General features: G+C 44.5%; 1 protein-coding gene across 5 annotated transcripts in view; it reads left to right on the top strand.

The window, feature by feature from the left end:
• Nucleotides 1-27,345, top strand: part of NCK2 (NCK adaptor protein 2) — a 139,293-nt gene that overhangs the window by 100,142 nt on the left and 11,806 nt on the right. For all 5 annotated transcript variants that reach the window (XM_074332487.1, XM_074332484.1, XM_074332486.1 and 2 more), the window contains one exon: nt 17,736-18,457. In XM_074332487.1, coding sequence (XP_074188588.1) covers nt 17,736-18,457 — 722 coding nt within the window. The remainder of the gene's footprint in view (nt 1-17,735; nt 18,458-27,345) is intronic.

Raw genomic sequence — 27,345 nt, 5'->3', positions numbered from 1 at the left:
GACCCAGGTTCTAGCTGAACTCTTTCCCGTTATGGAGAGCGAGGAAACTTGGTGCTTTTTGAGGAGACAGTGTTCATCTTTTTAGTTGGTGTTTAAAAAAAAAAGAAAGAAGTCTGCTTTAAATGTTGACATCTTCCTAGTTGTATTTTTCCTTAATGTCTGAAAATTAATAGATCAAGATGGATAAATACGTTTGTCATTTCCTGGAGGATTTGGCGTTTGGTGCTTTATGTAAGCCGGCGCGTCTGTATTTTTGGACCCTTGCACGTGTTTCTGTCTCCTGGCATCAACATTCTAGACGATCCTGAAATGGAACTACCACCTCTAAAAATGTCAACAGCTCTGCCTAGACCATTCCATCAAATTGTTTCTCTCTTACAAATCCCGTCCACTGGGTTTGTATGCACAAAGAAGGGGATAGCGAGAAAACCTTTGAACCCCGGGTGAATTTCATACGACAGGTCTGGACAATGTTAGCTAAGTTGGCAACTGGGCGAGCACCAGTGTGATGTCAGAAGCCATCCAGGGTCACTCAAACGAGGACTGCGGGGAGCTCAGCTCAGCTGGCTCATCGTCCAGCTTTCTTTCTAGATGCCTCTTTCTCTTCTCCAGTATCTGGACATGGGAAAGGCCACCTTGAATCACCGGAAGTTAATGGTGGCCAGTCTTACCTTTGTATTTTGTATGCATAGCAGACTTACTTGTAGTAGTTACTGCTTCAGATCACGTGAGAAAATAACTGTGAAGGCCCTTCTGAAGAATGGCTGAACTGAGCTACCGTTTTAAAAAGTTATCGTTGCCTCCTTATGTGGGTTGGTTATGCTGGTTATCACTTAAGAGTTTGCTACTGAAATAGGTCAATATTATCACCCATGTTACATTTACTTGAGTTTTTTCTTTTATCTCTAACAAAGGGATTATTTTTTTCATTTAGAGGGGAGGGTAACAGGTGGAAAACAGAAAAAAATATTATACACCTAATGTAGTGAGTGTTACAAAATATATGTCTTTCATTTTATGCAATCTTAAAAAGTCTACTAACTCTCTCTTCAAAACCACTTAAAACTTTCTTTTGTTGGGTAGTGTTTTTGGCTTAGGGCTTAGATTGTGCCCATGATTTGGCAAGAGAAATGAGACACAGGCCTGCATATGAATCACACCAGCTCACCAGCTATCAAAGATTCTGAGCCTGATGTAGAAATTCCATTTTTCATAAGCAGTCTGATTCTTTTACTAAACTGACACCACTTTATCTTTTTTCCAAGCAAGTAACTTGAAAGAAATATTGTTGTCCTGTTTTTATAACTCTTAGATAACTGTGGTAAAAGAAATGGGGTAGCCTCAGTAGATCAATACTTTAAAGAGTGCCCTGAGCCTAATTTTATTTATTTTGTCCAATTTCAGCCTCTCACCCACCAAAGTCCCCTTTCTTGGAAATGCTAAAGATTGTTGACTTGTTTTGTCTTCTTTCTTATCCAGTTTTTAAAATACAGCCTCAAAATCCTGGTAAAGAATGAAATACCCAGAGAGTGAATGAATTGCTGGGCAGTAAAATAAGGCAAAGCAAGTTCTCTGAATTATCTAGAAATTTCTTTCAATAGTTTGTCATTTTTTTCCTTCAGTTTTTAGAAGGAGAGAAGGCACAGCCTCAATTTGAAACTATATTAACCACGTCTTTCGCCTACGTTTAGTTTTTTCACGAGCTGTGATCAGAGCTGGGATCGGGTCAGCGTACCCGGTACTGCGGGTCCTCAGAGGCTGAGGACACTCACTGTAGCAGCCTGTGCTCACGCTGGGTGCTGAGCCCGCTGCCCCGCCCCTGACAGATGGCCGCCGGGCTCTGCTGGAACACGTCTACTTCCAAGTCAGCCAGTTCCATTTTTGGAGAACACAGATTGTTAGAAAGCTCTTCCTTAAATAGAATCAAAGTTTGCTTTTCTTTACTTTCTCCCCTTGGCTGTCATTTGCCCTCAAGAGCTGCGCTGAGTGAAGTGTGCTCTTTTGTCAAGTGACAGTTCTCCTCCAGGCTTGTCTCCATTCAGGCACACATTGCCTTGGAAACGATTGTACTGAGCATTTTATATTGTAAAAATACAAGTAAAATTGTGTTTTGAACATCCATATCTATTAGCAGCAGTTGATATTCATAGTCTAAGGGCTCTTGGGGGGTCAGTATTTCCATCACTGGAGAGACATACCCCCCTTTGTGGTAGGTCTTTTTGTTTTGATGTGTCTATGCTGCTCCCCCAAAGCCCTGCTTTTGTTGGACAAAGAGAGACCTTGTTACTTCCGCATGAGTTTTCCATTGTCCTCTTGAGCAGTATCAAAGAGAAAGGGGGCACCCCTGACAGTCCCCACAGTGGGGTGGTGGAGAGACTTATGTCTCTACAGCAGACTTCCTTATCAAGAAGGAAGGTGAGAAAATGTTCTGTAACCCCTCCTGTCCCCCAGGGGTCTCTAGCGCTAAAAAAATTGGAACTAAAGTGTTCCTGGCTTCCTGTTTATGTTATTGACACCAGCGCACTGTCAGAATTACAATATGGTTGTAGATCATTTGTGCAGCCAGTAGAAATTATCTCTACCGCATATCAGGATTGAAAACTACACTGCGTACGCTGACTTAATAGCTGCTCATGGTATCATCCACATTTGTAATTTGTACTGCTATGGAAATCCACCCAATTCCTAATTCCAATGTAAGATTTCCCTGGTAGATGCCTGGTTTGGGATAAAACAGCGCGGGAGTACCCGGCAAACCACAGTGCTATAAACGTGTGTGCACATCTCTAATTGCAGATAGGTGTAACTCCATAGTGTTCTGTCCTGCTTTTTTATACTCATTTGCTGTGTTGAACTTGGTAGGGAATTTAATCACATGTTGTACTTGGTTAGAGTGACTTCTAGAAAGCAGTACCTTGACAAAAAGATCTCTCTGTTACCAAAAGATTAACATTCTTTCCTTTCCTTTAATAAGTCATAATTGAATACAACAATATGAACTCTTATTTGCACATGGGCAAAACATTTATATACTGGCTCTCCTCTCATATTCAACTTATGATCATGAATAGTCAAAGAGAACTTTTCCACAGATAACAAGGAGCAATTGTTAAGAACGGCTTCTGCTGGCAGAGCCCAGTTGATACTCTGAAGAGCTCAGCCTGCACGGCTCTCCAGCTCAGCGGTGAGGAGCGTTCTGGGGCTGCCGTCTGGCCTGCACAGTGCAGCCTGACTTATAAAATCAGGAAGGTTAGCTGTTTTGAAGCACTGTGCTAAATCTTTTGAGATGGGGAAACTGCTCCCAGGAAGGTATATTTTTCAAAGATTTTCCTTCAGGTTGCTGAAGGAAGGTTTCTTACCCCATCATCACAGCAGCTGGAACCCACTAAAGCCCCAAAGGTTAACTCTTCTCAGTGGCTAAGTCCAGGTGCTGACTAGGGTTACACAAAACTATACAGTTCCTTTTATAACCTATTAGTAAGCTCCCCAGGAGACTCTGTTCTGAGATGCACGTGTCCATTACTAACCACTTCCCTAGGCTTCTGGAGGAGCCAGAAATGACCTGCTCCCCCCCCGCCCCCCCCGCATTTGCTACTTGAGCATTTGTCGCAATGTGACCATACCTAAGGCCAGTTAGAAACCTGCCCACTGGCACTGGGTCCCCAGTTCTGTGATTCCAAGTCTGACCTGCAAGCAGCAGCAAGGGGCTACAGAAAGGGACTCCTCAATGCTGACTAGCTGTAAAATAGCCCTTGCACTGGTTTGAGCTAATGCTTTTGGACCAGGAGGGGTTGGTTCTTATTGCCGAAATTCACAAGGGTCTTAGAAGCTTATCCATATCAGGATTGATGTTGGAGTGGCTAAGTGACTTCCCCAAGAACACACTACCAGTCATAGGTATGGCACCTCAACTCAAACTTGAGTCTTTTTCTGTACCAAGTGAGTGTTAGGATTTAGTGGGTGGGCATTTGGTAAGACTGTCACAGAGTCAGGCACTTAGAACATTAGAGAAAATTTTAGTGAGACCAAGTTCTTTATTTTATAGATGAAAAACTTATTAGCAAAACTTGATTGGGGTCTGAGTTTGATGGTGGTAATGTGTCAGTGTTAATTTCCTGATTTTGGTGGTGGTTTCATGGTTGTATTGTAGAGGAGAACATCCTTGTTTGTGGAAATGCACACAAAATATTGAGGTGAGAGGAGATCAGTTTGGTAGCTTACTCTCAAATGGATCAGGGAGAATAACATTCTTGTGCTGTTCTTGAAACGTTTCTGTACATTGAAACAAACAGACAGACATAAGAGTGGTTTGGAGGCCACCCCAGGCTGGAAAGTTGGCTCGTAGCAAAAGAGATGTAAGTTGGGCTTCCAGGCTCTGTCTGAATATTTACAGTGTTACAGTGCCTTAAACTTGGCATAAGCCGTTTTCAGAGATCAGACAGTATCACTGAGTACCTGCTGAGATTGGACCTAAAACATGAGAATAACAGCGGGTATAAATGTGTCCAACTCATTCGTCATCTGAATGATTTCCCCCCAGTACTGAACTCAGAACTTTCTATCATTACCCAGCAGGTTCTCTCCTTATCACTAGCATGCACGTGGGGAAATCCCTGTTTCTTGCTGGAGCAGCCCAGACTGTTGCGAGCCAGTTCAATATACGCTTTTTTGTTTAATGGAGACAGAGAGAGCGGTGGTCAGAAATGATCTCCTGGGCTCACAGCCTCCGCAGTTATGCAGGCTCTGGGGGGATTTTCCATTTAGACGCTGCAGGCTTGTGGATCTTTGCTGTGACTGCAAATGTCCTCAGCAGGTCTGAACTAGGGCACGTGGTTCATTATGAATGAAATGTGGGGGATGACTGCCACAGCCTGAGACTGTGGGAGCCAGGTCTGAGTTTGAGTTGTCCCTTCCTCACTCTGTCTCTTGGAAACCCCCTCTGAGCCACGCCACTCCCTGCTGAGTGACCTTTGAAAGCAATAGCTAAAGACTCTGAAATAGGGATGCAAACATTATGTGGGGATCAGCATGGTGTAATAGGGTACTTTCGGAGCAGAAGTGGGAGTCTGGCCAGACATTATTTCATCTGGCAGGATAGAAGGAGAAGATAAGGTTTAGTCCCCGAGTTTCTGAAGCTTGTGATATAACTGGGGAAATGACACGGCACAAATGTGGTGGCACTGTCCCTGCCTGCCCCCTCGGAAATGGGCTGGATTATACAATTCAGGCCTCTGTCCTGTCCTCCAGGAAGCAGCACAGCATAGTGGGTAGGAAGGGGACTCTGGACCCTCAGCCCTCCCACACTGCAATCCAGACTTTGCCACATACTAGGTGAGTGGCTTTGGGCAGGCTATTGAACTCTGCTTCAACTGCATCATCTGTAAAATGGGATAAGTCTCATGACTTGTCTCATGAAATTGTTGAGAATGGAATGAAGTCATTCATGTAAAGAATGTTCTGGGCTGTGTTGAGACTTGTGAGAGGAGGCGAGCCCAACTGAGTGAGGGAGAATAAGTGAAGACACAGGCTGGAAGCCACAAGTGTGTTCAGTGAGCCAGCCGATTGGAAAGGAGGCTGAGTGATTGGGGTGCATGCAGTACACTGTGAAAGCCCTGAACACTAGACCTGATGGCATTTGAGCAAGGAACCCCCAAAGATACCCAACGTGATGTACAGAAGAGGTGACCGTCGGGGTGTACAGTGGGTGTCCTGATCTGGTCGTCAGGAAGGGACTAGAGAGGGCCAGCCTGTCAGCAGGAGGCTGGGGACGAGACCTCAGAGTGACCCAGGGGTGATGTCATACATCTGAGCTCAGCACTGCGAATGGAGGATGACAGAGAGGAGGAGAGGAATTTTGAAGGAAAACCCCAGGATCTGTGCTGACTGAGTATGGGACAGTTAGAAGTCCTAGTCACAAATAACTCAAAGGTTTTGAGCTGGAACAAATGACCAGCAGAGTGATGGAAGGCATTAGGGAAGCAGAAGGAGAAACGGCCGTGAGGACAACACCTGTTTGTGTTCAAGCACAGCTCAGTGAGAATGTTCAGTGGGGTGCTTCAGGCATGCATCTCAACTTCAGGTGACACCAAATTCAGATTTTTGTCATAATGTACTTCCTGTTTTTAAATAAATGTTAGTTTTTGGACTTCTGTATGAATCCCTTTCTCCAGGGCCCACCGTAGAGACATTTCTAAGCAGCTTGTTGCCTAGCTCAGCCAAGCTTTCAGTCTGTGTGTGTCTTGAGGACTGGTCCAGGCCTTCAGTCCACTTTAGAGAGCTGTCACCACAGCCCGTCCCTGGCAGGAAGGTCCACAGCAGGCCCTGTGACAGCCGGTGCTCAGGCCTCCACAGGCTCCCCAGCCGACATTCCCTGAAGAAAAGCGTGTCACCCCACACGTAAAGCCAAACAAAAGCTAATGGAGCGGGAAAATTCAAACCGAGATGCCCAAATTGAGTTTATATACATTTTTCCAGAGTGGACAGTAATAATGATTTCCCTCTAAGTTCCTGATTTGTGCCAGATACTGTGCTAGGTGCCTGCGTGTATTTGTGTTTAATCTTCACAATAGCCCTAAGAGGGACATCATAATATCCTCATTTTTCACGTGAAAAAAATTGAGACTTCGGAAGTTGAGCGATGTGCCCAAGAACACACACAGGAAGTGATGGGATTGAAATGCAAACCAGGTTGGCCCGACCTCAGCTTCTTTTACTGTTGTTCAGCTTCAGGAATTGGGGATTCAGATGGGGGGGCATTGATATCTGGGAATTCAGTCACGCCCTGATTTCTCCTGGCCCAGCTGTTTCCGTTTTCTGCCATCCTTGCTGTAGTCCTTCGAACGCTAGGGGACCAGTCCCTTCAGTGAGCATTGTTTGTTCCCTGGCCCCGAGGGAGTCACTTATTAATAACTTTGCCTGGTTCCTTCATGTTGAGGTGAGCAGGTGCCATTAATTAAAATGACTCAGAAGCTGAATGTCCCAGGAACATATCTCCTTTTTTGTAAATTGATTTTTGTTTTGGCAGCATTTTTGTCAGCAGCAACCATGTCCTGTGGCTGCCGCATACACAATATTTCAGCCGTCTCTGCCATTTAGGGTTTCTTTGTGTGACACAGATTTCTGCACACAGCCACTCCTCAGAATCGTTATCTCTGAAATGCCTGGGTTTCATACAACTATTCATTTCAGACAGGCATACTTATTTTAGAGAGAGAGAGAGAGAGAGAGAGAGAGAGAGAGAGAGAGAGAATAAAAAAAATAAATCACCTGTGATCTCATCACCCAGAAATACTCACTGTGTCGCTAATCATTTGTGTGTTTGCTCAGTATTTGCACACATACATAATTGAAATCACGTTGCATAGGTGACTTCTTGCTGTTATCAGAACTAGCTGTCATGGGACAGTTCGTTCAGAAAATATCTGGCTCTTCCTACAGCTGTCTGGTCCCACACATGCTGGAGAGGAGACTTAGCCAAGTGAGCTTGCATATACTTCACGGTGTTATGTGTGTTCTATAAACCATGTCAGAGGAGATGCTGATTCTTTATGGTGCATTTGTCTAAGAAGTAGTTTGTATCCCTGGGTTGAATGTTCCTCAGGAACAGAAAATTACTGTTAATCTCCCTACATGTCACTTAAACAAACTTCCTAAACTGAGTCACTCCTTAAGTGACCGGTTCTTCATTTAAAAAAACACACATCCCAAACCAAGCAATTCTCTGTGAAAATTTTGTATGTAACACACGAGAAGAAGATTAAGATACCTTAGCGTGATTTTAAACTTACAACTTCAACAACAAATTATTGTCTCTTCACCAAGTTAAGACAGGAACCCTGGGTCCTTGAGTTGCATTTAACATTTCAGGTTTACCTTTTCATTCTCTGTTATATAATCTGCCTTTGTATGAACGTGAATTACGTATCATATATCGTAATTTGAATTCTTCCGAATTCCTTCTTGTGAGACTATTTACAGTAGAAACGACCTGCCCGATGCATTGCCCACATAATATGGAAATCTCGACAGTAATCGTGATGCTAGCCACCTAAGATAAACTTGGATTTGCATTTGTATATCATAAGCTTCCAAGTATTTAGAACTGAAAATGTAAAACAACTCAACAACAGATTAGTGGGAAGATAATTAGAAAATAGAGACAGATTGTTAAAAGGAATGCTAATGGGAGAAAAGCCAGGAGAGACTGTGGGAAATGAGGAGGGGTCTGTACCCTTAGAAAACAAAGGGAGCAGGTGTGCAGTTATATGTGGCTGCGTGGAACCAAATCACTCTGTCCACTGGGCCGCATGGTACCCCCTCGTGTCCTGAGGAAGGCCACGGACATCAGATAAGGTATTTCCCAGCAGCTAGCATCTTGGTTGTTTCTTATTAAAATAATCAAACTCCAAGTTTCTAAAGAGCGTAGAAAACACCCTTTCTTAACGAAAGAGTCACTCAAGCGGGAGCCTTCTGTTTCAGAATAGAGAAACATGAATTCAAAATGCCTAGGAATTAAAGTAAAATCTTCTTACCATGTTTCTGACTGTGTTTTCCCATATGGCATTCTTTCTTTTTCAGACCCTATCCGTATGTCTAGGATGTTCCTTTTCTCTATTACAGTTTGGGTCTGTCCCCTGGGGCAGGCGTGTGCCGCGATGCTTGCAGCTGAGCCCCTGGATTGCTGTTAGGCCAGCACTGGCACCTGTTTATGGCGCCCCCTCTCCCTCCCGGCGCTCACTGCTCTCTGGACGGGAGGGCAGGTGGCATCTGCAGGGCTCCTGCTTGACCCGTGTTGGGCCGGAATCTAAGTGGGGGCCTTAGCCAGTGTCGGGCGGGCTGGGTGTTTTTTGGTCCATCACCTGTGTTCACTCAAGTCCTCTTTTCTCTAGAACATGGTCCCCCGCTCAGCCCCTCCAAGCTGCTGTTCTTCCTCTTCAGAACTCACCACTGAACTCACATTCTGTGAACTCCCCAGGTTGTCCCCAGGTTGTCAGTGTTGGGGAAGCCACCTGAGGGCAGCTCTTTGTAAGTTTGTAAGGCTGGGGACTCCTGTCTTGCCTTACCCCCAAGAAGGCCATCCTGTGGCGGCCGTGTGTGAGGAAGCTGGCATGATTTTGCCTTTGATTGTCTGACTTAGAAAATTTACAAGTGGGTGTTTAGAAGTACAGCATGAATTTGTAGTGAAACTGTAACTGTTCTTATGCGACTAATTTAAGTTGACTAAATCTATAATGTTTCACCTAATGTGCTAAGAAAAACAGTGTAGTGACAAAAGTTGGCTATGAGCATCAAAAAGGGTCCCTTGGTCCCCTTGTGGTTCTTCTATGTTGTTTGTTTTCATAGCCTAGTATGGACAATGAAGTTTAAAAAGCGAAGTCCATTTGATAGTTTGGGCTATCTGCAGAATTCTAGAATACTGGAAAGGGCCCTGGAGATAACTTCTCCAAGGTTGCAAGGATTCTTCACAGCAAAGCCAGGAGTGGGCCTCTGAGCCCCAGGCTGGGCGCTGTCCACAAAGCCATAGATGAGCGACGAGGGGCTGGAGGCAGGAGTTACATACCAGGCCTTCCCTACAGTACTGGCAGGGAACGATCCCACGACCTCCATGGGACCTGGTGTCTTAGGAAGAGATGTTTGCCTTGTAGAAAGCAGCGTGTGATCCTGTGAGCCTTTCTGCCTGCCCTTACTTTGGAAAATGGGGCTCTTTTTTGACTCCCAGTGTGAAGGGCCATTTTGCATTATTGAGTATCCTCTCTGTGTCTACCCATCGTGTCTTATTAGCTGCTCCTGGCCCAGAGAGCAGGGGTGAGGGGAGACCTGCCCTCCAGGTTCATTTTAGGGGAAAAAACAGATATGTGCACATCTCTGTTGAGAAAACTCCACCTGTTCTTATCTCCATCGATTCTGCCTTTGTCCCCTACCAGAAAGGAAAATAATTAGATGATACAATAATAGCAATAAACATAATGACAGCTATCATTTGGGATCTTGCTGTGTACCAGACCCTGCACTCAGGGTGTTCCTCGGTTATTGGACCTTCATGAAAGCCCCACAGGTGCCACCCATATCCTTATATTGCAGATGAAGGAATTGAGGAATAGAGACGTCTTGGAGTTACCAAGGTCTAAAGCTCGTAGTGCAGAAGCTGGGCTTCTAACGTGGTCTGAGAAAGTTGGCTGGAGTATGTATGGTTCGGTTGTCTTTGCCAACCACTTGCCACCTGCATGAATGTGCTGGCCCTTTTCCTCATTTTCCGTTATTTGTCACACTTCGTTTAATTCAGTGTGGTCTTAAAAAGATGCATGCATGCCGGACTCTTGGATTGACATTAACTAGTATTACAGAATGGCATCTCTAATCCTTTTAATCATACACCCTTTTGCATATTCAAAAAATTCTTGAGCTGATGGATCCGGGTATATGTGTTCAGAGATTCTGAATATGTATTGTTAATTAAAATTTTTAATTTAAATTGTTAAAAAATTCTTTTCATTGGCATCTGTGTTACCATTTGACTTTCATATCTGATAGAAAATCCTAGACTTCTAAGCCATTTTATTTATGCTTAAATATTCGGTCATGTTATTTGCCTGCCTGCTCACAAATGATGGTCTTTCTTGGGATCAAGGATGGAAATTCCAGTTCAGAGTTCTGGACATGTGGAGGTGTGTGATGGTAGGCCCTTATCCCTTGATACCTTGTCCTCTCAGCTGGCTCCTAGTAGCCCACTGGAAAACGGACCATCTGGATAAAGGGATGGTGACTGATCCCTTTGTCTTTCCCTCAACTGGCAACCCCTACCTGGTCAGTATGAGTTTTCCTCAGGGATGACAGCTCCTTCCATCCTGCGAGTCTCCTTCCTCCTTCCCTTCCTGGACCACCCCTCTCCCTGTACTTAGGAATTTTGTATGACACATGGCAGAGTGCCTCGTTACAGGGGAAGAAGTAAACATCTAAGGTGCACATGCCTCGGAATAATAAAAGTCAGTTTCCTCCATTCATTCCAGTTTGGGGGTGAGCAGAGAGCAGGGTGGGTGAGGAACTAGTGTACCTCAGAACCCCCAGACACAGCCCAGCAAGAGCACTCACTAGCCTGAGTGCCCCGCACATAGTAGGGTCTCACAGTTTTGTTGAAAGGTAGAAGGAGGGAAGGCCATAGGGAGGGCTTGGCATGGTGTGTACTTAGGGCGTGTGCTAATTGTGATACCCGTCTGCTCCTAAGTAATCTGTCAACATTCCTGGCATTATAAGTGCATGTCGTGGGAGAGATCAGCCTGGAAGGAAGGAGGAGTGTGTCCAAAGTAGTGGTGATGAGATAGGAAGTGAGCTTATTAACTGAGCAAACATTTATTGAATGCCAGGCCCTGAGGCCACACAATGCCTAACCGTGGTCTTTCTCAGGGAGATACATACAGCGTGGTGGGGGAGTGCTAGGGGGCTGTGTGGGAGAAAGGCTGAGATTCTTATGACGAGTGCTGTCATGTTCTTTCAGTGCTGTTCATGGAGCTTAGTGCTGAGCAGACCTTTGGGACCCACGCTTGTTTTACTGTGAGGGAAAGGCCCACAGTGAGTGAGTTACTGGTGGACACCAGAGTCCTGCCCATGAGCCCACAGTGTTTGCCTGTGGGCCATATTGCCTGCTATCTGGTCAGGGAGATGCAGATGGACTAAGCTTTTATGAAAAGACATTGGTTTCCTTTTTAAAAAAAAAAAAAAAAAAAAAAAGCTAGGCTTAAACTACTAGAAAAATAAAGGTTCCAGGCCCAACTTTATGCTCAGCCTACTTTGTTTCTAGCACATCCTGGCTGTGAAAAGGATATATTCTCCCCTCTTGGTGTCAGGACCTTACTGAGTGTGGATGGAACCATTATGGCCTGCTAACAGCAACAATAGTAAGGCTGGGAATTTCTGTGAGTGAAGTTGGTGCCCAAAGAGAGACGTGGAAGACCAGAAAGCTGTCACAAGTCTAGTCCTTTGTCTCAGAAGTGATTAGGAACTTAGTATTCTTTAAATTAAAGCATATCCAGTTGCTAATGGTGAGTCCATGGTGCCAGGTAAAGAGTATTTTCTACCAATGGGACACTAGGAAAAGAGTTGACAAGATCTTTGCTTTGCCCGACACAATTCTGCCAGCCTCGACTGGACATGTCCCCGCTGCAGTGTGACCCTGCTCTCCAGCCCCGCGGCCCACGCGCCACAGCGTGGCCCCGAGGCCGCTGTCACATCTTGCTCACAGCCCGTGTCACCTGTCTTCTCTACTGCACACACTTCCTCTCCTCGCCGGAGCTCATTCGTGTCCCAGCAGTTAGTAACATGTTTGAGCCTCTGGTGACAAAAGGAATAGATGCGAACTGATCCTTGATTCCTTGAGACCTGGATCTGCCTTGTATGAGATCAGCTTATACTGAAGAGCCTGTCTCACTTTCTTGAGCTGCCCTTCTGGTTTCTCTGACAACCATGCCTAAGATCCTGGCCGCAGTGAAGTCACTGGGGCTCATCCTGAGTCTAATCTGATAGCTCCCAGAAAATCGAGGTTAGACTGTATTGGTCCGTTAAGCCTAATGTCTGTGCCCACCCAGTGTCACAGATAATCTCATTATGGCTCTTGAGGTAAATATTTTAAACTCAAGATTCTCTGGGATTAGGAAGCATGTACACCCGCCCAACAGTTAGTCATGACGTGATGATGTCTGTCCCTCCACCATCCCACACCCAAACCTGAATGCTCCCAAACTCCTACTATGTTCTTTTCAATTTACTGAGATATAGTAGTCCCCCCACCCCACCCCTTTAACCACGACTTTGCCTTCCACAGTTTTAATTACCTGGAGTCAACTATGGTCTGAAAATGCTAAATGGAAAGTTCTAGAAATAAACACTTCATAAGTTTTAAATTGTGCCCTGTTCTGAGTGGTGTGATGAAATTTCGTGCTGTTCGCTCGTCCCACTGGGACGTGAATCATCCACGCTGCATATGCTGCCCTCCCGTTGGTCACTTAGTAGCGTCTCCGATATCAGATCCACTCTCTTGGTATCTCAGTACTTGTATTCAGGTAACCTTTATTTTACTTCATAATGGCCCACGTAACTTTTATTAGAGTATATTGTTAAAATTGGTCTATTTTATTATTCATTATTATTGCTAATCTCTTACTGTGCCTAATTTATAAATTAGACTTTATCATAGGTATGTATGTATAGGAGAAAACGTAGTTTGTATAGGGTTCGGTACTATCCAGGGTTTCAGGCATATGCTGGGCGTCTTGGAACATATCCCCTGCAGATAAGGGTGGACGGCTATGCACCATTTCCCTAAGTGGAGTGAAGTTTGCCATATTTAAGGAGGTGGGGCAAGAGGGGAGGCATGAGAGTTGGGGAAGGCTGGTTTTATTTATTTATTTATTTTAGAGCTCTTAATTGAAGTGATAGAAAGTCAACTCAAAAGTAGATAAAGCCAAAAGAAAAGAAAAAAGAAAACGAAGAAGAAAAAGGAGGGAGAAAAGGAGCGGGGTGTGTGCACATTTAAAGAGGGGTTTGGCTCACATCTTCGGGAGGTATAGCTGGATCAAGGGGCTAACTCATGCCATCCGCTTCTGCCTCTCTTCTCTCGGCCTCATTCCTGCTCTCGCTTTCATTCTTCACATAGACTCCTACAAGTGGGCGGCTCTGAGAGAGAGATGGCATTCCCGCAGGACTGTAGGTTTAGTCCTGAGGACTGCTCTGACCCGCAGGTCTGAGTCATGGGTCCCCACCGTGGTCCAGAGGGTGTGAGGACAGGTCCCGCTGAAGCCAGAGGAAGAGAGGTGTTTTGGTGAATAAGAGAAGGATTAAGCTGCTGAACAGATTAAAACAACAGAGAACCATTGCATTAATTTTAAATGGTCACCCTTGAAAAAAACCTTAAATTTACTAAACTTGAGTTTTTTCCCTTCGTATATCCAAATATTTTTATCATAAATGTTGGCACTGGATATTCCCTGAATAGTGGAAGCTAATCTTACCAGCATCTCTAAAAACAAACAAACAAACAAAAAACTAAATACAAATTAAATGCACATATACTAATATGAAAAGCTATTAGAAGCCGAACGTTAAATATATCCTCATATATGAAAACTTCTTTCAGTCACTTTATACCTTGTCCAATCTATTTAGTAAAAAACCCTTCTGTAATTTTTAGTTTACTTTAATAATAGGTCCTAACTCTAATGGGGGAAATGCCCACAAATTAATAACCTCTATTCTTAACTTAGCATAAATGACATTTTAAGTACTGGGAAGCTTTCTAGTTAGAGCTGGCTTATGTTACAGATCTGATTAGTAATAAAAATAAAATGGCTTTTCCATAGAGCTCCTAAAAGTTGGGTACATTGTCTAAATGAATTTGGCTTGAATATGTTTCAGAACTATCAAATTTGTTTGACGTTTATCTTAAATCTCCAGAACTCCAGCTGGAGGATGACCCAGAATATTTTAAAATCCGTCTTTTATAATATCCCTTTATCTTAAAAGGAGTACATAACAATTTTTGACTTTAAAATCACTAATATTAATAGTGTAGGACATTTAAACTTTTATTAGAACTCAATCATTAGTGTATGTAATTTTATTCAACAAAGTTAAATCTGCTTATTATTGTCAATAAAAATGCAATTCAGGATCAGAGATTCGATAACTTGATGCCAAAAAATTGTCACAAAAGCTGAAAAGTTTACAGGTATAACACAGAAATGTTGTGGGTTTGGTTCCAGAGTGCTGCAATAAAGCAAGTATCGCAATAAAGCAAGTTGTAATTTTCTTGCTGGTGGAGAGTCTTGCCTTTAGTTTGTAAAAACACAACAGCTGCGAAGTGCAATCAATATGAACCACAATAAAGCAAGGTATACCTGTAGTTTACTTTAAAATCCAACTCAGCTATTTGCCACTTAAAATTCTGCTGTGTGCTCAGAATAAGAAATACCATTCCTGGTGATACACATTATTTTTTATTATTATTACTAAATGCAAATACAGCTCATTGCACAAATTATGGCTGATCTTTAATGTGACAGCTATTGTGGTGGCTCCATTAAGGAGCTTGTTCACATCCTCCCTTGGCCACAAACCTGGCCCATTCCAGGCAGCTCCGTGCTCAGGAGTCTGCATCCAGCCTCACTGTTGACTAGCCTAGAGACCTGGGGCGACTGCCCAGCCTCTCCAAGGCTTCACCCAGCTCATCTGTGGAGCACATTGTCCAGAAGCCTCCATCCCAGGACCCCTGGTAGAGCAGCGAGAGCACTGGAACTGCTGGGGTGGGGCGGGCGTGTTGGGGGGCGGTGGGTGTGGGTTCCTCTTCCCCACTGGATCTCCTGGACAGCACATGTAGGGACCCCCAGGCCCAGTCGGCACAGCAACAGCCTGAACCTGAGCAAGCTGACCTCTAAGATTTCTTCTAGATCTTAACAGCCACAATTTTATGATTATAGATTTGAGGAAACTGACATGTTTTCAGAGCCTCATCTTCAATGTAGATGTTAAAATCCTGGTCACTCCTGAGTGCATCCCATGTGAGACAGTGTCTTACTTTTTTTTTTAACAGTGATTTCCATTCCTTCTTTGTTCTTTCTTTGTGCAAGGCTGTTGCAGTTTATACATTATTGAACAAGCTGTAGAGAAAGTCATCACTTTGTGAAAAAGTGTTACTTACCGTCACCCAATACGGCATGCCAGCAATTGGAAAGGTTTTCTAATGGTCCCATTCTAGATATCCTCAATTCATAATACGATTTATCTGAAGCGTGCTGCAGCAACAGCTCCAACCTGAATGCTCAAACACCAAGACAATTCTGTGCAGTTGGATTTTGTGTTTAACTTGAGAACTGAAAGTCGTCCCAAATCTTGCTAAAACACACTGGTACTCCCCTGAGTCCCGGTAAGTCTGACATGGCAGGGACTGGAACCGCCTGGTGACCTGCACAGTTTGGGTTCCAGGGACCTGAGAGAGGAGAGGGTGTAGGTGAAGGGGGCAGCCAGGCTGCACAGGAATTCCTGATTGGGCCAGAGTGGGCAGGCCTCAAGGAAAAAGCTGGAAAGTGTGTTCTTCCAAAATATGGTACAAAGAGGGAGTGAGTACAAGCTAGTCGGTGAGGGCTTCTGCTCTGCCAAGTTTTGGTTAGTTAGTGACTTGGCGAAATGGATGTGAGGATTTGCCTCTCCTTTTGAGAAAATAAGTAAAATTGTAAGAGAAAAAAAATTCACTTGATCCTTGTTAAAAACACGCATCGGAGTTCAAGTAGATTTTTTTTTTACAACGGGAGGAAGTAGATGGTATGACTTTAATCAGAGAAGAAGAAACAAAGCAGAAGATGTGTAGGAAAAATATATACGTGGAGAAAGTGAGGGCAGTGGGATTCCCACACTGCATCTTTCCTTGAAAGATAATGGATTTGCCTTCAAATCAGAAACGTTGCTTGGAGCATGGACACCGCGGGGCAGTCCGGACGTGGGCTCTCAGGCATGTTGTCTTCTCTCGGCCTTGGATGCACTGCTGTCCTGTGAGACGCACATGACACTCACTTTGAGAGCTCAGACTCACATGGCGGTGGTCACATGGCTTCAGATTTACTCGTGATACATTTCTTATCCCAAATCTTCATTCCCTGAACCTCAGCCCCACTTCCACTTGGAGACACAGGGACCATTTCCATTGCCTGGAATCACAGAAAGGTTCATCACTGTTTGGGAGGGCCAGTCAGGTGGGTTGAGGACAGAGTCTTGACATTCAGAGTCCTGGATGCATTTGTCACATAGAAATCATGTTACAAATGATGATGCATATGCCATAGAAACCATGCTGCATTATCAGCCTCTATGGAACTGTGTTCTTGATTGTTATTTTTATTGGGAGCATGGGGTCTATGCTATGTCACTGGCCAGGTGTGCTGGGCAAGTTCCCTGATCTCTCTCAGCCTCCGTTTCCCCATCTGCAGGAACGGGGGGATGCCATGTTGTCACAGGACTGTTGAGAGGTTTCAGGTATCGTAGATGTCTGTAAGGTCGGCTTCCGCCCTCGTCCCAGATGCCTTTCTCTTGAATTTCACTGCCTTAGACTTAATGTATCAGCTAATTTTTTCTAATTAACTGGTCACAACCTGTTGTGGGAAATGAGTCTGCTGTTTTGAAAGAACTGCAGGAAGAGAAGAAAGGAGAAGGGTGTCAGTTTCTGCCCACTGGAGCCACTTTGCTACCAGGCAGCCATGGGAGGGCAAGAGTGTCCCAGGAGTGAGGAGGATGTGGGGGGCCTGAGATGGGGGGAGCAGGGCAGGGGGCTGCAAAGTCTGCGTCTGGAGACCTGCTGGGACTTAGAGCAGGTCCACTTCCTGACCAATAAAGACCGAAGGCATTTTGTTTGTGCCTTTATACCTTATTTTTCTCTCTGAGTGGCACAGGAACTCTCTAATCGTTTCAGAAGGAAGCTTAACTTCCACTATTTTGTCTTTTGCGCTGCTGGTACGCTGGCATTTTTTTCAAGAGTAAATGAAAGACATCACTTTTAGTAACTGAGCTTTGAGTCACTTTTCAACTGCACAGCACAGCCAGCAACATTGTACTTCTCTGATGGTGACATAGTTTGTAACCACGGTGGATTTGTCTCCCTTGTATTTACGGGCAGGAAGGTGGCGTCAGCACCCTGGCGATGCCCGGTGGCGTCCCGCCCTGTGTCCGGTGCCCACTGAGCCCTTGCTGTGTCTCCACAGGCCTCGGCAAGACCAAGCGGAAGACGAGCGCGCGGGATGCGTCCCCGACGCCCAGCACGGACGCTGAGTACCCTGCCAACGGGGGCGGCGCCGACCGCATCTACGACCTCAACATCCCCGCCTTCGTCAAGTTTGCCTATGTGGCCGAGAGGGAGGATGAGCTGTCCCTGGTGAAGGGGTCACGTGTCACCGTCATGGAAAAGTGCAGCGACGGCTGGTGGCGCGGCAGCTACAATGGGCAGATCGGCTGGTTTCCCTCCAACTATGTCCTGGAGGAGGTGGACGAGGCGGCTGCCGAGTCCCCCAGCTTCCTGAGCCTGCGCAAGGGCGCGTCCCTGAGCAACGGCCAGGGCGCCCGCATTCTGCACGTGGTCCAGACGCTGTACCCCTTCAGCTCTGTCACTGAGGAGGAGCTCAACTTCGAGAAGGGAGAGACCATGGAGGTGATCGAGAAACCCGAGAACGACCCGGAGTGGTGGAAATGCAAAAACGCCCGGGGGCAGGTTGGCCTTGTCCCCAAAAACTACGTGGTGGTCCTCAGCGACGGGCCCGCCCTGCCCCCCTCGCAGGTCCCACAGATCAGCTACCCGGGGCCGGCAGGCAGCGGGCGCTTCGCGGGCAGAGAGTGGTACTACGGCAACGTGACACGCCACCAGGCCGAGTGCGCCCTCAACGAGCGGGGCCGCGAGGGCGACTTCCTCATTAGGGACAGCGAGTCCTCGGTAAGTGCCTTTGGAGCCCTGAGATCTGCCCGGCACCCAGGAGGCTCCTGAAATGTGCGTGTGTAGATGTGTGTGTATTGCACAATATAGCTGTTGTGTGCTATCTCTTCAAATTGTGTAAATACACTGGAAATAGCAAAAGAATACTTGGGGCTTACATAAGGATAGATGAATAGGATTGGTTTGTATCACCTGTGTAAGGTATACCTAAGACAGCTTTGCGTGTAGTGACTTGTCTATCCACAGTTGCCACTTACTCCCCAGGACAGGTATTCTTGCAGTTAGAGGGTAAGTCAAATGTTTTTAGTTCCTGAAGGTCGTTTTGCCTCTTTACTAAAGATTCCCCCTTTTCTATTCCACAGACTTAAACATCATTTTCTCTCCAGGTTTCCCATTCTGTAGGCCCCACGGGTTGACCTTGTTTACATGGTGGGTCCCAGGCATGTCAACTATTCTCAGTAAGACGAGCCCCGGGTTTCTGACACAGCCTTTTGGTGGTTGGTTTGTGTTTTTTTTAAACCCTATAATAATATATAATCCTAAGGTCATCTGTGCCGCAGGCAGCATCAGTGAGTTCATCTCCGAAAAGCTTTTAAAGCACTTATGAACAGAATTGAAAAGAAAAAGGCAGTTCTGGAGAGAGATGAGTTTGTGTGTGTGAGCTGAATCAGAGGATGAGGCCACTTACCTTGCAGTAGGCTGTCCATTTGCAGCAGTAGGCACGTTTGGGGTGTGTTTCTGGTATGTCCTGAGCCTGTCTGGAAGAACTGGGCCAATATCACACGAGGTAGCCTGTGCATGTATGCATTATACAAATATACAACCAATTTTGTAGGCCTCTTTGCAAATACGCCTTCCATATAGTGAGACAACTCCCATGATCCAAAAAGCAAGAGTTCTGTAGAGGTCATTGTGTTTACATTGTATCAGTTCCAGCAAACTTTAGTTTAATTTTTTAAATGCAAACTGTACGACTATTAAGTATGTATGTACTGTGTGCTGTTAATTGTTCTCCTCTGAAAACATTGGTGCCACAGTAAGTGAGTGCTTATTCAAGACCCATGTCAATTGACCTGTGAGGAAGGAAGGCCACAAAAATGTTTTTCCCTGTCAGAGACTCCAGAGGCAGCTGTGAGCTGTACTTCTTTGAGGCAGGAGTTGCCCCAAGGTGGTGGAAACCAGACCCCGTTATGGTGTCGGCAGCTCGTGGAATCGGCAGCTTGTGGAGTTCGCGGCTGTCTTAGATGTGCTTAGGTGATCTCGCAGGCCCGAACGTTAACTACATCTGAAATCTGAACTCTGAGATTTTCTTATCCTGGTGCCAGAGTTTATCACTTCTGGCAAGACATCACATTAGATTGTTCTCACGTGACGTAAAGCTCCGTGCATAGCTTCCTTTAGATGAGGGGTGTCAAAACTGCAGCCCGTGGGCCAACTGCAGTCCGCAATCCATTGTTAATTGGCCTGCAGCAAATTCCAAAAGTATATTTAGTTTACTTAAATAAACCAAGTGAGGCAATATGTACTTCACCTCGAGTGAGTGGCCCGGCTGTTTGTGTATTGTACCGCATATGGCCCTTGGTAAAAAACGTTGAAAAAAGTTTGGACACCTCTGCTTTAGATCATGTTTGAGGCTTTAAGAGAATTGAATATGGCAGCACTTTTAACTCTTCTGAGCGGAAATTTAGAGGAAAACCAATTCCAATATAAAGTGATTGGCCCAGAACACTTAAGGGATAAATATAATTCAGAATCAAAAGTATAATCTTGATTTAGAAATTTTGAGTTTGAAGAGACTTCTTAGAAGGGAAAGGGTCCAAGCACCCCCACATTGTGGCAATGTTAGTCCCATTCCTTGTGCCGTATGTCCAGGACTTGAGAAGAAGGTCCTTAGAAAGAGGGCAGATGAGAACAGTGTCCTCCAGGTTGCCGGCCTTGGGGAGGCCCTGTTGCTCTTCCCTGGGATGGGCACGTACAGACGTCCTCACTGTCTGAACTTGGAGACCAAATCCTTCTGGATAAGGAGGGGTGCTTGCATTATGTAGGTTCCATCTCAGAACTTGAATACACTCCAGTGTCTTGTTTGCCTCACATTATTTGAGAATAAGCTAACTTTCCAAATAATTGAAAAATTGTTTCTATTTTATTTTAGACATTTTTATGAGAGCCTTTCCAGAGTTTTTGCATTCTGTCTTAAATGAGAAAGCCAAGCTACAGTAGCCTAATAGTGTACCCAGGCCTTTGATTCTAGGGATGTGGGGGCAGGAAGGGTTCGCTGGGACTTGTGTCAGCTCTCCACCCACAGTGGCACCGCACCGTTGGTCTGAAGACTACCATGTGGCCCGATGGTGTGCAGGGCTGCTTGTCCTGATGGATCTTGCCATGACATGTGGAATTTTCTGCTGTTAGGATGCCCGCATTGTGCCAAAAGGATGCTGTAAGAAGCTCTAAGGCATGTTGTTGCTTTTCTCCCGACAGCAGAACCAGGCCTTGCTCATAACCGGGTCTGTTCTCACTTGTCATCTGCGGCTGTTGGGGAACTGTCCAGATGGACAAATGGAGAACTCCATCACTTACTCCTTTGCTGCTGTCCTCTGCCTCTTGCCAGCGCCTCTCCATCTCCTCTCCTCTCCTCCTTTGTCTTTTTTCCTGTTCACTTTGGCATTTCTAAGATGAAAGCCTGGCTTTCGCAGTCCCCACCAGGCCAGTGTGAGGGCTGAGGTTCATACTCTAATAACAGCACATCGCAGTGAGCAGGGGACGGAGAGGTTTTGGGTGGATTCAGCATTCCTGCATGGGACGCACCTGCGTCTTCATTTAATTTCCTTTTTCTTTGGTCCTGGGACTTCCCTTTGATTGAGGTTACCATAGGACACCTGACTTCTAAACAAGCCTTTTTAGAGTGCGTCTTCAAGGTGTATGTCATTTTTAAAGATACCGTGAGTGATTCCAATATAAATAAGCTACACTTTTTCTTGCCGGTATTTGCATTTAAAAATATTTAATATATTTCTGTTTTGAAGAATGAAAATAGAGAAAACTCTGAGTTCTAGGAAGTCTGTGCTTTTAGGGGAGAGATGTGCATATTTTGGAAAAACAAACAAAAACATTGCCACATCCTGTGATATGCATTGTCAGTGAAATGCTGGCTATTTCAGAGGTATCTGCTATCAGTGAATGAATGAACCAAGCAAAAGATCGTGCCTTAGATGCATCTTCATGTCCGGAATCTCAGTCCCAACTTCTTTCTTCCATCTTCTCTCTCTTCCTCTCTTGCTCTCCTAGCTCATCTGTAATTGTCATGTATCCTTAACAGCTAAAAACAAACAAACAAACAAATCATTTCTTATTCTCCATATTTAATTATCGTATCTCCACCTGCTAATCCATAGCTCATTAAACCTAGAAAATTCCTACCAGCCCTCTGTATGCTCATCATAATCTTTTTATATCTGTCCACACCTATTCCATGGGTATGGTTAGAAGGCTGTACTTACAATTAAGAATAACCAGTAACTAGAATTCTGGCAAACTGTGTAAGTTGTTAGCATTTTATTTTTTCAGTTGGTACGTCCCCCATTTTTGAAAAGGTTATTCAGAAAGTGATAGGTTACTATGAGGATAAGATCTGTAAAAGATGGCTGGCTGTGTAGCATCAGCCTGCAGTTTAGGAAGCCATTTTCCTCTGTAAGACTTTAGAGTCCAAAGACATCACCTTTTCCCCATATGTATGTCCCACAGTTGTATTTAGATACAAAATGTTTGTTATACAACACATTGTTTCTGATAGAGTGTGCCAAAGATATTTAATGCATATAGTTTTCACACTAATAGTTGTGTGTTTCATTCCTTGCACATTTTGTTAACCGATTAAAATTATGTGATCTGGAAGGAACAGAATAAAATATTAGCATAGTTCCTTGCTATAATTTTCAAATTATATTTCTTATAGAAATCATAATTTGTAACCTAAACTCCGTTTTCAGGAAATTTTTTCATTCTGTCTCTTTAGATCAGTGATGGTCAAACTGTAAAGTGCATCAGAATTTCCTTGAGGGCTTAATAAAATAGAGATTCTTGGGTCCCACTTGCAAAGTTCCTGATTCAGGAGGTCTGGGCCCGAGAATTTGCCTTTCCAGCACATTCCCCAATGATGCTGATGCTGCTGATCTAGGGACCACACTTGGAAAATCCCTGGTCCCGATTATGTAATCGTAATGGTTTTACACATGTTAACAGCAGTTATTTAAACTCTATATCTGCAGAATATTACATTTCCAAGAATTACAAGCATGCTTAATGGTGGAAATTATAATTATCGTCGTTTCCATTTATGTAGAACTGTTAGTGTTTGTTGAGTGGAGTTCATCTCACAAAGTGTTTTCTTTTCATTTATTTTTTAGCTATTTAGAGTTTGGTAACAAACTAGCTGTCTTCCTCTGTTTCTGGTAGAGAATAGGAGAGTTCAGTTGTTAGCAGAGTGAGGCAGCCCAGAAGATGGGGCAAATGGAGTGAGTCTCTTCCTGCCATGATGTGCTCACAGGTTCCTAAATCCGTGGTTGGGCACCATGATTTCTAGAAGTTTCCTCATAAATGGGTTAATGTTAAGAAAAAGGGTAGATGATGGTGAGCATCTTTCCAGTTGCAAAACTAAGTTATTTGTAATGGTCAGGTTTGTTGCTCCATGCCTAATGGAAGTTTTAAGCCCAGATTTTGATAATATTTCTAAATTGAAGCATATCTAATTCTTAACACTGGAAGGACCTAAAAGGTCATTCAGTGTGGACCATTGCCTATGAGTTCACTGCTCATCAGCGGTGTCGTTTCCTGATTCAGTGGCTCCAGCCTCTTCGCCCTGGCTAGTTCCTCAATACTTGCCTTTAAAATCAAACAAACAAAAACCCTACACCATCTACTGGGACCTGTGAAAAAAAGAGAAGAGTCTTATTTAAAGGTAGTTCTTAAAATATAATGAGTCACATGCAAACCTGTTCAGGATGCTATTTGTAATTTCTTTCGGGTCCCAAGGAGGACTTCTAAATGGTGCCCTTGTCTCATTGAAAGGGTGGCCCCTGGTTCTTCCCAGTTAAGTGCAAGCTTGCCGTGGAGCACCTGTGTTATATCACAGCCTGTCGATAAAATCAAGTGTAACTAGTGGCAAAAAATAACTGCCCTTTCAGTACTACAGAGGCACTTGAGAATCTTGGAACTTCGGCCTCAAAGCCATCACTTATCATGAAGGGCTTTGGGTAGAGTTCATTTGCTGCTATCTTGTAAGTAAAAGAAAGTAAATACAGGTTTTCATTGCTATCCGAATGTAGAGCTAAGCCTTTTGTAAGCCGAAATGGCGTAAAGCAAAGAAGCAATGATCATAAATTTATATGGAAAAGTTATTGAGCATTCCCAGACCCAAAAAATAACCTACCAAATAACACATAAAACCTAAAATAACACTAACAAATGGTACAAGCAGGAATTATATGATAAATACACTGCCTACGTAAAGTAGAAATAACGTATGGACAGTGTAGTTTCACTTATTAAAAAGAGTGACCGATTTCTCCTTAAGTGTAGGATAACAGAACACCACGCTTTGTACACCCACCAGTCCACACAAGCAGTAGACTTTCCATTTTACCCATGACTGGATGCTGACTAGAAGAGACAGACCACTTTGATACTAGCAGAACCAACAGTACTGGCAACAGCTTTCGAGATGCTTTGTCTCTGTGTGTAAACAGTACGAATGGTAGACGCAGGCAAGTGCAGTGGACGCACAGTGTCTTGACTTCATTCACTTCAATCGAAACACTTCCGTCCCAATTTTACGCTAAGCAACACCCTTCCAAGCTCTCTGAGGCTTTTCTGGCCCCCTAGGACACAGCTTGCTAAGGAATGCACATGGAGATACAGCCTGGATTCTCCCAGACACAGCTCAGAGCTCGGGGGCTGGATGCTGAGATGCTGAGTGTGGTTCTGGGAAGTGACTTGGCGAGGCCACTCTGGTTGCTCAGGGCGCTGCTGTCTTTATAATGCTCGTTGCAGAATAGACACTAGACACTGTTTGCGCTTTTTTTCATAAAAGTGAAAATCCTCTTTGGTTTTCTTTCAGTTACTGAAAACAGGTACCGGTAGAGGTCTTTCATAAAGTGAAGTTGTGTAACATGAACTTTTGAAAAACTGAGGATACCTGTTGTACTAAATCCATTCCGGGGGGCAGGGAGATCAATGTAGAAAGCAGAACAGAGAGCAGTCTGTTACCTAAAACTCAGCTAACTCATGACATGTCGATGAGGCAGGTACAGCGTAGCAGAGCGGCTTGGCCATCGCACTGTGCTGGTGAAGCTGCAGGTGGCTGGCTCGTCCCGTTGTCTCGTCAATAGTAGCTCAGTGGTTTCTCTGTTGGTGGCTCCTTGCATCTCTCCAGGTCGCAGTGTTCATCGCCCTCTCCCTCCTTAGACCTGTGTACCTGCTGTCAGCGTCTTAGACTGGGCTCTTTCTTCCTCCACACCTTCACACAGGTCTAGAAAAGTCTAGAGTACAGCTCCCCTCCCCCGCTCCACCTCAGCCCCACCAATCTATCGTACACACATTCTTCCAGTCTCATTCTACCCACCTTTGCTTCTGGGAAGCCTTCCCTGACCCGCAGCCTGGGCCACGTGCTCGTTCCCGTGTGCTCCTAGGTCACACAGAGGTCATTTATTTATGCTCAAGTGTGATCACCTCTGAACGTGGTCAGGCTACCCCCATGAAAGACCAGATCAGTGGGGAGAGTGCATGTTGTGTCATCATGTTGGTCCTTGAATCCCTGGCTCCTCAGTGCAACTCTAAGAAATATTCTTCACATTAACTGATGAATGAACTCTCCAGAATGTGCATATAGATTCGGTGTGGGAGCCAGCAGCCAACCGGAGCGGAGTGCTAGGAGTCCCAGGTCCACTCTCCACCTGGGGCTGTGCTAACGCACTAGTGGGGTTGGTCACCGTGGCCTCTAGCTTATACTGCTACCACGTGGGGGTCAAGACACCCTGTCTTCAGGCCTGTAGACATAATGGGGGAGAGAAATGTTTGTCCGATAACCACAGGCAACTGAAGAACAACTGTTTCAAACTCAAAAGAAAATACAGAGGGTGCCAAAAAAAAGTGTACACATTTTAAGAAAGGAAAACTGTATTAAAATTGTAATACTCAGTATATACTGATAACACAAGATAAATACAAGTCACGTTTGACTTCTGCAATTACAAGAGGTGCTCAAAGTAGATACCATCAGATCCAGACACTTCTGATTACAGCGAACTATTGCTTGAGCAACACTGACCAAAGTGTCCGCTTGTATACATTTTTTTGGCACTCTCGGTATATCAAAGTCAATAATCTGTCCATAACAGTATTCAGAAATATTTCCATAAATATCCCTTAGATCACCAGCTACCTTTTATCTAAATGTTTTATATTGCTCTCATGTAAAATTGATAGTACCCGTTAGAAATATTTTTCCCAAAAAATACTTAAAGCTGTAATGGAAATGTTTAAAAACTGGGTCAAACAGTTTTTAGCAGTTAACGTAGGAGACAGGCTTACATGGCTAATACATGTTGCACGCATGTAAACCTTCTGCTTTTTTGTTTTTGTACTCTCCTTGATTTCCTTTTTGCTGTGGCTATAGAAACAACCGTGACTATGTTTGTTTTCTAGGTTGAGACCTCGGTTTGGTTTATAGAAGAGATAAAAGTTAGACTTAGCTCCCAGTAATCTGGTGATCCCTCCACTAAATTGGCAATGAGGGAATGTCATAGAAATTGTTAGGATTTCTTTGAACTGTTTTTTTAAGTGTTTTGTTTTTAACAACACACACACACACACACTGGTGTTTTCTGCTGTTTTTTTTTTCTGAGCTGGTGAAGAGAGTACCATTGTCATTTCTAGCCTTCAAGACAGTGGAGTGAACGGATGCAGGAATGTTTAAATTCGGCTCTGGTTGACACTTGGTAAACATTTCTTGTATGTAGTCAAGCACTTGGGAGGCAAGCTCACATCTCTTCTCTCCTAAATGGAGGGCCCTAGACCCCTGCCAGGGGTCTTACCACGTGTCCTTAGAAAACAGTTGCTTTACAACTTATAGAAGGAAGTCTGCAAGACATGTTTGCATGTTGGTCTCGGGATGTACGCAAGGAAAGCACTTGTCCAACAGAGATAAGGTTTCTAAGGTATCTTACTCATGCTACCAATATTCCAATATTATAGGAGGCCCAGCAGGTGTACTGGCCAGAGCCAGTCAGTGTCATTGTAGCATTTTGGGAAGGTCAAGAAGAAAAGTGGTTCATAGAAGAATGTAAAGTTCAGGGAGTGTTGTTGCCTGACCCCCGGCCAGAGAGGAGCAGACATTTTTGGTTCAGGAACCATCTGAGCTCTTTCCAGCTGCCACAGTGCCTGCCAGGAAAAGCCAGGTGTGGCAGGTATCTGAAGAAAATGAGTTCTTTTGTACCACCACTGCGCACTCACTAGGAGGCGCTGTACTGGAGCTTTGCCCCGCCCCCCCCCCCGCCCCCCCCCATCCCCTGCTGCCCTGACTCCTGCCGGAAGTTGGCTTCCATGGCAGGAAGAGCAGGTGTCCTCACCCATCCTGATATCTTATTTCCTATATCATGATTCTGATCTTTCCACCAGAATTTCACAGATCTTTTCAGACTAACACAAACTTTTTTAAAAAGTTATTTTATTGTGGCAAAATATATATAACATAAAATGTGCCATTTTAACCATTTTTAAGTATAAGTTCAGTGGCATTAAGTACCTTCACATTGTTATACAACTATCACCACCATTTATCTCTATAAATTTTTCATTTGCCCTGATTGGAACTGTATACCCATTAAATACTAACT

The sequence above is a fragment of the Rhinolophus sinicus genome, linkage group LG05 (assembly GCF_036562045.2).
Source record: "Rhinolophus sinicus isolate RSC01 linkage group LG05, ASM3656204v1, whole genome shotgun sequence".
NCBI classification, from domain to species: domain Eukaryota; kingdom Metazoa; phylum Chordata; class Mammalia; order Chiroptera; family Rhinolophidae; genus Rhinolophus; species Rhinolophus sinicus.
The sequence above is the reverse complement of the archived record's forward strand: the minus strand, read 5'-3'. Positions and strand labels throughout refer to the sequence as shown.